Source organism: Priapulus caudatus, unplaced genomic scaffold, assembly GCF_000485595.1.
Source record: "Priapulus caudatus unplaced genomic scaffold, Priapulus_caudatus-5.0.1 Scaffold7, whole genome shotgun sequence".
NCBI lineage: Eukaryota > Metazoa > Priapulida > Priapulimorpha > Priapulimorphida > Priapulidae > Priapulus > Priapulus caudatus.
Window position 1 is genome coordinate 575,950 of NW_014577068.1, and position 12,565 is coordinate 588,514.

Below are 12,565 nucleotides of genomic sequence, written 5' to 3' on the forward strand. Positions count from 1 at the left end.
ATGTTATGCCTACCTACCGACCCTAATTTTCACAATCCATGTGACCCGAACCAAAGGTATTTTTTTGTTTGGCCTAAGTTAAGGAGTGAATGTTCCCCCTTCTTTTACACCTCTTGACCTTTGACCTTTGACCCCCAGCTTCGACATCCCAACTCGTTTTCGGATTACCCCCCCACGTCCCGAATATCGTGACCGTACGTCGAGCGGTTAAGATTTGTGCCCAACTGTTGACGGACGGACGCACGGACGGACGCATGGACGCACGGACGATCATGTGATTCTACAAGCTGCATCTGACTATGTCAGATGAGCTAAAAATCAAGTGGTGCAACTTAAATACACGAGGGTAGGAAATCTCGTGTAAGAATTGTCATCGTTATCGCAACCAGTCGCTATTATAAATGCCAAACCTTACGAGCGCATATTGTATATGGGCGCAGCCGTCTTGAATAAATTGCTGTACTTTTCAATGTATGAAAACTAAGCCCGGAAAAGTTATTCTAGGTCTGGTCTTTTGAGCTTGCCTATTGGTTTCATAATTATTAGCTCAGCTGACGAAGTCAGATGCAACTTGTAGAATTGCATGAATGTCCGTCCGTCCGGCTGGCCGTCCGTCAGTCCGTGCGTCAACAGTTACGGCACAAATCTTAACCGCGCTACGTATGATCTTTATATTCGGGACGTCAGGAGGGATCGCGAAAAGGACTCGTGATGTCGAATTTGGGGGTCAAGGGTCAAAGGTCAAGATGTGTCAATGGAGGGGAAATATTTCCCCCTTAACTTAAGGTATAGAAGGAAATACGGAATTGCGGCACAAATCTCAACGGCTCGACCTACGCTCTTAATATTCGATGTATAATGTGATGGGGAGGAAACCCATCACCAGCGCGAAATTGGAGGTCAGAGGTCAAAGGGCAGTGGGGGAAAGCTCAGATATCAGACATTTTCTGAGGACATGGTCTAACGGGCAGAGTGCAAAACTTTTTTGTTTCAGCACTGACCTACCATTTTTATCACTTTATTGAAAGGACCGTGAAATCTACTTTCCGCTGACCTGCGACGAGTAAGTGTCTGATAACCTTTTGACCCTCAAGAGGAGGGTTAAACATGGATTTGTTGACTGTTAACAAAGGACTGAACTGCTTTTGCACCTCAGGATACTCTCAACCTTTTACACGGGTATTGCTCTAATGAAGATTAAACGTTTATTGGCAAATGAATCTAATCAATCACTTGTTTTATTTATAGAGGAGATATATCTCTATGCTCAAGCCAAAAAATTTCATGAAATTTCCAGCACATAATTATGTTACCACACAAATTTTGAATTTTTATGTAAAAATGGTATTTTGGATATTTCTCAACTACCAGAAAGAGGAGGATACAAAATTTTCGCCACATGTTAAGCACAATATGGACCAAAATAGCTCATCAGGCTTTTTCTTTAAGTTTGATATTTACCGAGAAAAATGGAAAAAACTGCTTAAAAATCAAGTTGTGTGTTAGAATTGAAAATTTTAGCAAATAAAGAGGCATAAGTAATAAAATACGGCACTTAATAACAATCCCTGACGCGCTTTTTTACAGCAATATGTTACCATTAAAACGAGTGTAAAATTAAATTAATCAGAGATGTAATCACAGAGAAATATCCATTTATACATCAGCTACTATGTCAGAAATCGAAACGGAGAAATCAGCGTTTTTCTATTTTTCACAATGATCGACCGCCTGTGTGCAAAATGGGTGAACGTATGTGAAACATCTACTGTTACTGTTCGTACTTACTGTGACATATCCATGACTAAACTAACTGACACCACTAAATTGGTAATATGTTCCATGCACTTTGAGAAATTGTGAGAAATTACGAGGTTACCACCGCACTTTCATGCAAAACGCGCGTACGATGTGTATACTGCATGCCGTTACTAAGCTATGTGTCAACAAACACGCGCCGAAATGCAAGGTGTGTAACAAGGGAAACGGGGCTATTTTCGGTTGCGCGGCAATTTCAACTATCACTGGCAGATGACAGTTGTAGGAGGGTTGATGCTGAATGATACTGGCATAGTGAATATCATGAAAATTCTGGTTGTATCATGTCTCTGACGTCACTGATGACGTCAGCTGCTGCTCAAGTGCTACACGTGTACGCGGGCAATCAAAACGCTCTAAAAGTTCACTTGTACCATTATATGGAGAAATGAGCATATACAGAGGTGGCACATAGTGTTAGCCATCGAATAAAGTTGAAAATGAAAAATCGGTAAAATTTTGCCTAAAACCTTGAGAGTATCCTTAAAGTTACACAGCTATATCTTTATTACTGTACTACCTGTATAGCAAAGCTTATCAACGCGGTGGCGGGAGGGCGCACTTGATTCGGTTGCCAGTGGGTTTATCAGAAGAATACCCGGCTACAGCTAGTACACGTCAGTTGAGCGCTGTCGCTCTGCGGCACTTATTAATAATATTGACTCTGAAAATACTTACTCTCTCTCTCTCTAAATATGTCCACTAATAATAGTAGACATGTAACATAATTTGTAAAGCTCCCTGGCCCTTGTAGTCTCATCTTTCATGTAAATTTCGATTATAAAAGTTTTGTACCAACTCTCCAAGGCAAAATATGGAGTGCTACTTAATGCGACTTATACACGAGTAAATACGGTATGTGTTCGGGAATGGCATGGTACTATAACATGACACTGCATTAGCTGATTTCCTATGTTCACATGCAAACTAAGAGTGGTATTGCATTTCAGTGTGGGTGGTAATCCTACACCCTGTGCACATGTATATATATGTGATATCAGTTCACAGTACCCTTTATTCTTTATATCTAATCTCCACTCACTTTGTATTTGCAGGTTGCGCTTTTGTAACGTATGCCACCAGGCAGATGGCTCTGAACTGTATCAAATCAATGCATCATTCCCAAACAATGGAGGTGAGTGGTAACAATGAGACATTTTACACAAACTGCGAGAAAACTGCGAACGCGAATTCCTGCAAAATGTGATTGTGTTAATTTTCGCGAAAAAGATTTTCACATTCATGCTGCTGTGTAATTCAAATGCTGTTTTATCTTTCTGCCCAAGTGTTCACTTGGAATTGGCTGCAGATCTTCTCTAAACGTCAAGACATTTAGTTTCGTATTTCGATGGCAGTCATTACGTTGACTAAAGAAGTGCTTGGGTATTCACCGCATTGACGTATAAAGACATGGAAGCTGTTTTTACAAATCGTTTTCTTGGCTCTTGACATTTCTACAAAAACAGGCCATTTTCATCTGCTAAACTGCCTTTATCGGACTATTTCCTTCAAATTAAACTTGCATGCGTAAGGTTATGGTCCACTGTTGCTCTTTTGTCTGTTAAGAAAGTGTGATTTGATAGTTTGCATAAGTATAAGGAGCAATTTTGCTTCCTCGTGTGATAAAACATTTTTGAAAGAACAATTGAGCATTTTTTACTTTCTTAGTAATACTGTGGTAGCTTTGCCACATCTAAAATTATAATTTTTGGTTTCAGCTCGCTAGTATACCAAAATAGGTCCAACCAAAGGGAAAATGCTGTGTTTGTGGCATGGCTGTATGCTGTAGGGTGTTCGAGGGAGAAAGGTGCTAAACCCTCCCAACAATTTGCGGGTTAAATGAGTTGTAATAGAACACTGATGCTGTTACGTAACAGGCGAGCACGTGGACAACAGCACGCTGTGGTGCGCCCAGCATTCTGCAGCTCCAGCGTGCTAGGCTGGCGTTGCTGCTGCTGCTGTATATGTTATCGTGGGAAGCGTGGTTCTGACTGATCTATCTCTGCCCCTCCTTCCATAATCGATATCGGTTCTGCGCGTGCTACCCAGTTGTTTCCCAATCAAACGTCTTATTGGGCAGTGGCACGCCTCGGTGATGGTGGTGCGAGATGGGGCGGTGATGGGACGTGGCGCAGAAAAGTGCTTCGCTCGCGTAACAACATTTAGAGCGAATCGGAGGCAATTTAAATTTCGCCGTCCGATGTCTGCCGAGCGCGATAATGCGCGTGTGCGATCGTTTGCGGAAACGCACGATGCATTCGACATTCGTGGTGGGTCGCCACGGTGGTGTGCTCAGCGCGGGAGAGAGGGGGAGGTGGAGAGGGAGATTACGAGCTGTCAGAATCGAAGAAATTGCGGACGCTGCTGATGAATGGCCGCTGCGGTCTGCTTGTCTTCCCTAGGGCTGCTCGTCGCCGATTGTCGTCAAATTTGCGGACACTTTGAAAGAGAAGGAGCAGAAGAAGCTGCAGCAGCAGATGCAGAGTTCCGGGATGTGGGGCATTCAAAACCTGGCTGGGGTTGGAGCGATGACTCCCCAACAGTACATCGCTGTAAGTGTTAATTCACGCTACGTTCGATAAGTGTGCGTGCAATATCTACGCATGTGGAGATCATTATATCACGTAACTTTGCCTCGCTCTTCCACCGTGTGTCATTGCATCCTTTCACCTTCTCCTCCAACAATGTAACGGTTTTCCGGTGACATTTGTTTTGTTGCTGTTGAGGCATATCGTAACTTGAGACAAATCAGAATAGCCTATGTGCAAACAATTTAGCAATGAAGAGGATTTCCAACCCGTTATGATGACAAAAAATCTGCTGGCTTGATGAAGATCACCTGTAGGTTCACATAAATTTCGCCTGCCTAGTTGCCATGCCAACGTACTGAGCTTGTTGACGTCTCTGCTGATTTGTGATGTCCGAGATATTCTGTAATCTTTCCGGGTGTAGCGTTACTACTTCAGAAAGTTCGACATTGAGCAAAACATGCTCGCGAATCGGCCTAGTTACAGGTTTACACGGGTGGTTCAATAATTAATCAATACAGCAATACCTGCAACAAATCGACAAGTCTTTGTGTGTGAGTGTGTGTGTGCGTGCGTGCGTGCGTGCGTGCGTGCGTGCGTGCGTGCGTGCGTGCATGTCTGTATTTGTGTATGTATCATGCTCACCTGTACTTGTGCATATGATTGAAAGTTTACGTGAGCTCAAGTAGTCACGCGTCCGTATACGTTGAATGGTTTTTTGTCTGTGAGTCCAAAAGACACTGTTTTTCTTGGCTTTGCATTGAACTATCTTTGTAGAGTGCATTACCAGAATATATAAGAGATTTTGCTGGATTAGCAGTCTCCAGTGTAAAACTCATTCAAGTAACCATTTGAAGTGGTTTTCGAGCAAGGACACTATAAAGGTTAACACAGCTGCTGCAAAACCCTTTAAAAAGCCCTCTCGAGTAACAAGATAGGCTAGGTGGCTAGGAAGAGTGGTTTCAGCTTCTTTATATAGTATTGAATAAGTCTTAAGCTAAAAATGTAAGGCAAATCTCAATTTGTGGAACTAAATCAGTAGACAAAAAGAAATCAACAAGAAAATAAGAATAGGAAAACTCCACATATACTGTTGATTCGTCTTTCCTTGTTTCCTACGCTTACCTCGTTTGGAAACCCAATAACTGTCAAGAGAGCTAAACTAAGTTGTTTTGAATAGTAAAAGTAACATGTGATTCACGAAGGACTGGAAACCTGTGATGTGAACCTGGGTTAGGCAATTCACATGTTGATTGTTAAATTATAGATGAATACCACGATATTTGCATGGCCACGTGCAAAAGTAGCAGGATATTTCAACCATGTAAATGTCAAACAGCGTTTCTATAAATGTAGCCTAATTGAAATGCTTTAAGGATACTCTCAACCTTTTGCACGGGTATTGCTCTAATGAAGATTAAACGTTTATTGACGAATGAATCGAATCAATCACTTGTTTTATTTATAGAGGAGATATATCTCTATGCTCAAGGCAAAAAAATTCATGAAATTTCCAGCACCTAATTATGTTACCACAAAAATTTTGAATTTTTATGTAAAAATGGTATTTTGGATATTTCTCAATTACCAGAAAGAGTGAGGATACAAAATTTTCGCCACATGTTAAGCAAAATAGTGCATCAGGATTTTTCTTTAAGTTTCATATTTACCGAGAAAAATGAAAAAAAACTGCCTAAAATTCAAGTCGCACGTTTGAATTAAAAAAATTTGCGAATAAAGATACATAACTCATAAAATACGGCACTTAATAACAATCCCTGATTCACATTTTTACAGCAATATGTTACCCTTAAAAATTAAATTATTCTGAGTTGTAATCACGGAGAAATATCCATTTATACATCGACTACTAAGTCAGAAATTGGAACGGAGAAATCAGCGTTTTTTTACGTCAGCCGCGGCTCACTACACATGTACGCGGGCAAGCAAAACGCTCTGACAGTTCACATGTACCGTTTTGTGGAGAAATGAGCAGGTGGCACATAGTGTTAGCCATCGAATAAAGTTGAAAACTGAAAAATCGGTAAAATTTTTTCCTAAAACCTTGAGAGTATCCTTAATCCTTTATGCTGCTGGCAGTTCGGAAACGGATGGCATGCACCAATTATAAATCAAATGAAATATCGAGTTTAAGCCTATTATAAAATGTTGTCGTTTTTATCTGCAGACATGCCCCATGGCATGTATTTTTGGCCGCTATTACACATGCAAATTATAGGTTGCGCACGTAACATGCTCATTTTCCTATTGTTTCCCAGTAATGACTACTATGGAAGCTGATGGCAGCTAAATCTAAAGTCACCAATTTTATAATTGCCAACGACAGCTCTGCGTGTCTCCCTTCAGCAACGCGGCCCCCCCTTCAGCACACGCCCCCCCCCTTCATGCGTCGGACCCTCCACCCCATCCAACTTTACAAACTGCACGTTACATCACGTCCACTAATGCTAGTTACTCTTTAATGTTACTCTGTTCAGCAATGAACAATAATTCATCTTGTCCTTTTAACTGTTAAGTTGTTGCAGCAAGCCTCTGCAGTCAGCAATCTTGGTAACACGATGAGTTCGCAGGGTCTATCAGGCGGTGGCGCCAGCGGTGGGCTCAACGTTGGCAACCTGGGTATGCAGCAGCTGGCAGTCCAGCTGGCAGCGCTCACTGGGGGAAGCAACACGGCAGGTACGTTCACTGATGGGGCAAAAGGGAGGGAAGCACAGTTTGTTCCTGCCACTAGGAGGGCAGCACACGAGGTATCGCTTTATCTTCTTTTGAAAAGGTTTAATTAGCCGTCATATTTCGAAAATTTTAATACAGTACACAGTCTATTATCTGAAACCCTTGGGACCAGACACGTTCCGGAATTCAGAATTTTTCGAATTTCGAAATGGTAGTACAGTACAGATATACATACCGTATATCCCGCGACTAGCCAGTACTAAAACCCAAGTTTTCAAGAGGCCAAGTGCTGTACCGGTACAGTACAATATTGTATGAGTAATAACAAACACATTAATATTCGTCTGGTCGAGTTTTGGCACCAAACGTGAGCTTTGGTGTGCAGACGATCTCCACGAAAAAAACTTTCGGTTTTCAGAATTTCGGATAAGAGATTGTGTACTGTAAACGCATTCGATCGATTTTGATTTGATTTTCCAAGCAAATTCAAGAATCTGGATTTTATGATATGTGAAACAATATCACAAATATGATGTGTGATCCAGCGTTTGAAAGTGATCATGAGAGATTTGTTGGCAGGATTCCAGGGTCTAGCTGGTTTGTCTCAACAGCAGCAGTCTTCATCAGGAAACCAGCAGGACCTAGGCAATCTCTCTAGCCTACAGAGCCTTGCAGCACTGATGGCTGCTAGCAATCAAGGTATGCATTCACAACCTGTCAATATCAAGGGGAGAAGCGGTGAACCGAAGCCGGTGGTACCTGCTGGATAAAAAGCGAGGCATTGCTAGAGAGGCTGCTGCTAATCCACTCTTTATGCTGCGCCGTGAGCAGTGCACCGATGATGCAGCGTACCATCGGCTTACAATCATGTCACAAGCATTCTAAGCCCATTTGACAGAAATAACTGCATCCTGACTTGCCCCTGATGCCTTGCTGCATCTTCGGGAAGCTGTCATCGTGGGAGTAGTGGACGGGCATCGATTCAGCACTAGCGTTTTATTTCAGGTGTTAGTTCACTGAATGTGCAACAGCTGGCAGCCCTTGCCGCCATGACGCAGGGCCAGTCAAGCGGTGGCGCCACGGGTGGCGGTAGTAACACTAACCTTGGTCTGTCGAGTGGCATGAATCAGCAGAGCATGTGGCAGGGAGGCCAGGAAGCAGGTAAAGTCATGTTCAATCTCTACTACTAAATACTCTCTCAGGGTGCGAAATTAACGGGAGTCCGGAGTCAAATACTCCCTGATTTGACATATGCAGGAGTCCATGTGATTCCCTGAAAATTCTGCCATACTAACTAGTTCGTTCTGGAGCACGGCCTTGCGGAATTACTGTATTTTTTCAGCTAATGTTCAAAGAAAATTTGGCAGACGTGCAACCGCATGAATCTTAAAAATAAGCACATACGTTACTGTTAATATCTTTAATTTTGAACCTCAGACTGCGGACTCCCTCATTTTGCTGCGTACTCCTTCTTTTTGAGGGTAGGTAGTCCGTTGGACTCCCGTGTTCAAAAGTTAATTTCTACCCCTGCTCTCTATCAGTGTGATTAGTAATGGCTTCAACATGTCAACATAACAGTTGTGTGAGCTATATAAGTAAAGCTGTTCACAAACCTCCTCCCTTACCACATACACCTACACCCCGTGCTCCTGTATTTGTCTCCCGTATATCAATTCCTCGCCTCCTTGCCACATTTACCTTGGTGACATGCAGCTAAAATGTCTTCTCTCATGCCTTCTCAGAGTGATAGGAAAATCGTGGTGAATTATGTGAGGCAACGTTTGAACTGGGCTATGTAGAGATGAGCAAATGCTGCCTGAGTGGTGCAGTTCAAAATTGATTGTGATTGAGAGAATGACTCCTATGAACCAGAAGCCACATATGACCAGGCTGTATCTCCAAAAAATTCATTTCGATGCTCTTCCTGATTGCAGGTGTTGCGACAAGTGGATCTAGCTCGCAGCAAGATCAGTGGCGGGATGGCATGCAAGGTATACATCTAAAAAGCTTGTCTTCACTCGCATTGAGGCACATATGGTGCAGAACATCGCAGCAAAATTCAGACCAAAAGAGTCATTTCGATGTGGCGTTTGGCTTTTTAGTCCGACAATGGCGTATAAGGCAGGGTGTGTCTGTATGGTGATAGTTGAACCCTGGGATAGGCATGTGTATTTTGCCTTGTGCTGCCTTAATTGTCATGGTAGTAGAGTATAACTTAGTAATGCATATCTCCTAAACACCTCTTAAAACTGGTATGTTCGCAAATGCTCAGTAGTATTTATTTAAATTTCAACAGTGTAATCTGTGTAGTGTCCAAGAGGTCGTTCGGATGATTCAGTCGGCCTTTCTAGCTGGCGTGATATTAGGAATTGCTATATTTCTATATATTTAATAGTCTCATTATTGAAATTCCAACTTCAATTGCTAATTGGTATTCTGGTTTATGTGTCAGCAAGCAAAAGACATATTTTACATTTGTAAAACTACTGATGAGCACGGACCGCACGCACACACGCTTACACACATGCACGCACATCCATATGTACAGTTAAATTGATAATTACATCTAATCTCTTTTTCTAGAAGTTAGCAGCCAGTAATTGGCTTTTAATTGTTTTAATTGAAACGTGTAAAATATTAATGAACAACTAACATCCATCTCTGTGTGGTAGTTGCCCCAGGAGTGCCACAAAATTGTAGATGGTTATCTTAATGGATGTGGATGATTACTAAGTGTAAGGGTGTTGAAAATTTGGTGGGGTCATGCATTTAAATTGACTACGTCACGAATTTTCCATGGTAAAATTTGTATAAAAAAAAATTGCCATTTTTTTACATTAAAAGTAAGAACTAACGTTACTAAATATATCCTCAAACTCTCATCTGATAAAAATGTTTTTACGTTGGTTAAATTTGCAAAAATCTAGACGATTTGTTAATTTCTGTTGTCTAACACTATTCCCCCAGTACTGTTCAGATACTGGCGTCTCTCTGTTTTTCACCGGCAAATTAGGGCATATAAAGAAGGTATATAAGCATGAAAAGTAAACAGAAACACTAATTGTATTTACATACATTTTATTTTGTACAAATAACACACAAATATACTTATTGATGGTGCTAGAAATTCGTGACGTAATCACTTTAATGCTGATTATCGCTGCAAGCCCTCACACCACAACCTTAACAGTACCAACTGCATGCCGCTGGACAGAGGCAGCACGGTTCATTACGTCAACAACTGCTGACCATTCTCCCACAATGACACCAAGAATGGATTTATTGTTGAGACAAAATAAGTGCTGTTGAGTTGATAGCACAGCCAAGCAAGGGGTGCAATGTGTGTTTCAAAGTAACAGAGCTTATACTTGCTGACTCCGAAGGCCGATAAATTAGAAGAATACAGAATAAAAGGTTAGTTTTACCAGAATAAAACTTACAAGTGGATTACAACAAAAACACATTTCACACCCCATTGTGTCGTGCACTATATGGGGTGACTATCCTGCATGACTAATTGAAAGGACTGTGCTAAGCTTGAATAGGTGACTTAGGATGACTGATTTCCTTGGTATAATCGGTGGACTTGTTGTAACTTTATGTTATTATCTTTAACCAGTTCCTTGGGGAAATTAACAAACAATGCTGGGGTCCGAAATGTGCATGCGCTCGCGGAAGAAAATCCTCATAGATCTCGCACTTCTATCTCCACTCTATTCAACACCCTTATCCTTGTTCAGGGAAGTTGAAACCATGATCTGTGACTCTTGCAGGCAGCATGTCAAGCTCAACAGCACAATCTGGAGCTGGTGGTGGAGGCATGGGCTACACAGGCAGCCAGCTTGCCAACCTGGCAAGCCTCGCAAATCTAGGACAGACCTCTAGCAACCAGAGTCACTTGGGTAAGTTTGCCAGGTGTATGTGTACAGATGCTTCTTAGTGACTGCAACCATCGTTGAAGCCTAGAGTAGCTGGGCAATAAGGAGCATGTTGCTATGCTGTGTTTTATAGCTGTAGTGTAGCTTAGTAGTGTTAATTAGTGAGGTAGTTAGTGCTGATTAGCAAGTCGTCTTTCTAGGCCATCTGTAGCAGCACATCTCGGTATTGGTGGCGGTGATGTGGTGAATGCACTGCTTGTAAATTCCTCTGCTGTCAAAGTGCCCATGCTATCATCTTTGTCCTAGCTATAGCCCAAGAAAACATCGATGGACATATCCTGATCGTGATTTATAGAATATGATTTGATCTCATGTGGATACTGTTAGGGTTACGGACAGGTAACACTAAAGGGCATTGCAACATAACTGATCATCAAATTCAATCAAACTCATATCCATTACATAAGAGAGATGTCTCTCTACGCTCTCGATGAAATTATTATTTTTTAAGTCGTTCCTAAACTTTTAACCATAAGTTGTTCATAATATGAACTAAAAAAGGGTCCCTGGAATTTTTTTAAATGCTTTAATTTAGGAAATAATTTGAGAAGATGTACGAAAATTTGTAGTGATTTTCAAAACGCAACAATTTCGTAAACAAAGAGCCATAACTTATAAAATATAATTTTTTTTTTAAATTCCATGGACCCTTTTTTCCTTTGATATGTTAGCATTGAAAAGTAACACAAAAAATTGGAATCGGAGTTCTGAGTTTCGAGAAATAGCATTTGAAAAATCAGCAACTTTAGCATTTCAAGCAATGGAGATATTAGCACTTTTCTAAATTTCCTATGATTGAACGCCTGTGTTAAGAATTGACTAATGCGGGGATTTGGAACTGTTTGGGTGGCTGTATACATAATTTCTACGTATACATAGCTGCCCATGGGTGCGATCTATCAAATAAAGTGGGTATTGAAGTTTCGACCGAAAATCACCTCTCAACCCTAACAGTAAAATGACGCATTGACGTGTCAAATGAGTAAACAAATAGAAAGACATTTATATACCAATATTACCTCCTTGCTTTAGGGCTTAGACTAAGCTTGGGCAGTTATGTTATTTTGTACTGTATAACTAGGAAAAAAATCCTTTAGCAGTTATCATCTCTTCTAACCATTTATTCTGTTATGGAAAGTTGGTGTAATTTTACATAACTATTAATAAGAAGCAGGGTTCTCCTTAGTAATTTCAGAAGGCAATCAAACAATTTATCCCCTCTTAATGGTGTCAATTATGCATGTCGTATGCAGGCCCAATACATAGGTTAACTTGGTCAGTTCGGACATGTATACGTTAAGCTGTAAAAACACCATGTCTATGTTGGGATTGTCAAAATTCAATAACTGCTGGAAATTTATGCATGTCGATTAAGCAATTGAGGCATGTCGGGACGACTTATGGAATGTCGCAAATTAGGTTCTGCTTTGAAGGCATGTCGGACCCGACATGTTAAAGGCCTGCGGAGAACCCTGCAAAGTATTGATCAAGAACTAATATGTTGCAGTTGTGTGTCGGACCCTGGTATTGCATGAAACATGCTCACAATTTGCTAAATCACAATGGGAATAGCATGTTATCTATTAC

At 41.2% G+C, this 12,565-nt stretch overlaps 1 protein-coding gene across 5 annotated transcripts in view; it reads left to right on the plus strand.

Moving 5' to 3' along the window:
* The window catches only part of LOC106805831 (CUGBP Elav-like family member 1), a 102,553-nt gene that overhangs the window by 75,268 nt on the left and 14,720 nt on the right, over positions 1-12,565 (plus strand). For 4 of the 5 annotated variants that reach the window (XM_014807598.1, XM_014807591.1, XM_014807624.1 and 1 more), the window contains exons 6-12: positions 2,874-2,953; positions 4,221-4,370; positions 6,884-7,043; positions 7,620-7,739; positions 8,046-8,201; positions 8,975-9,031; positions 10,814-10,942. In XM_014807598.1, coding sequence (XP_014663084.1) covers positions 2,874-2,953; positions 4,221-4,370; positions 6,884-7,043; positions 7,620-7,739; positions 8,046-8,201; positions 8,975-9,031; positions 10,814-10,942 — 852 coding nt within the window. The remainder of the gene's footprint in view (positions 1-2,873; positions 2,954-4,220; positions 4,371-6,883; positions 7,044-7,619; positions 7,740-8,045; positions 8,202-8,974; positions 9,032-10,813; positions 10,943-12,565) is intronic. The other variant, XM_014807616.1, reaches the window with a different exon arrangement.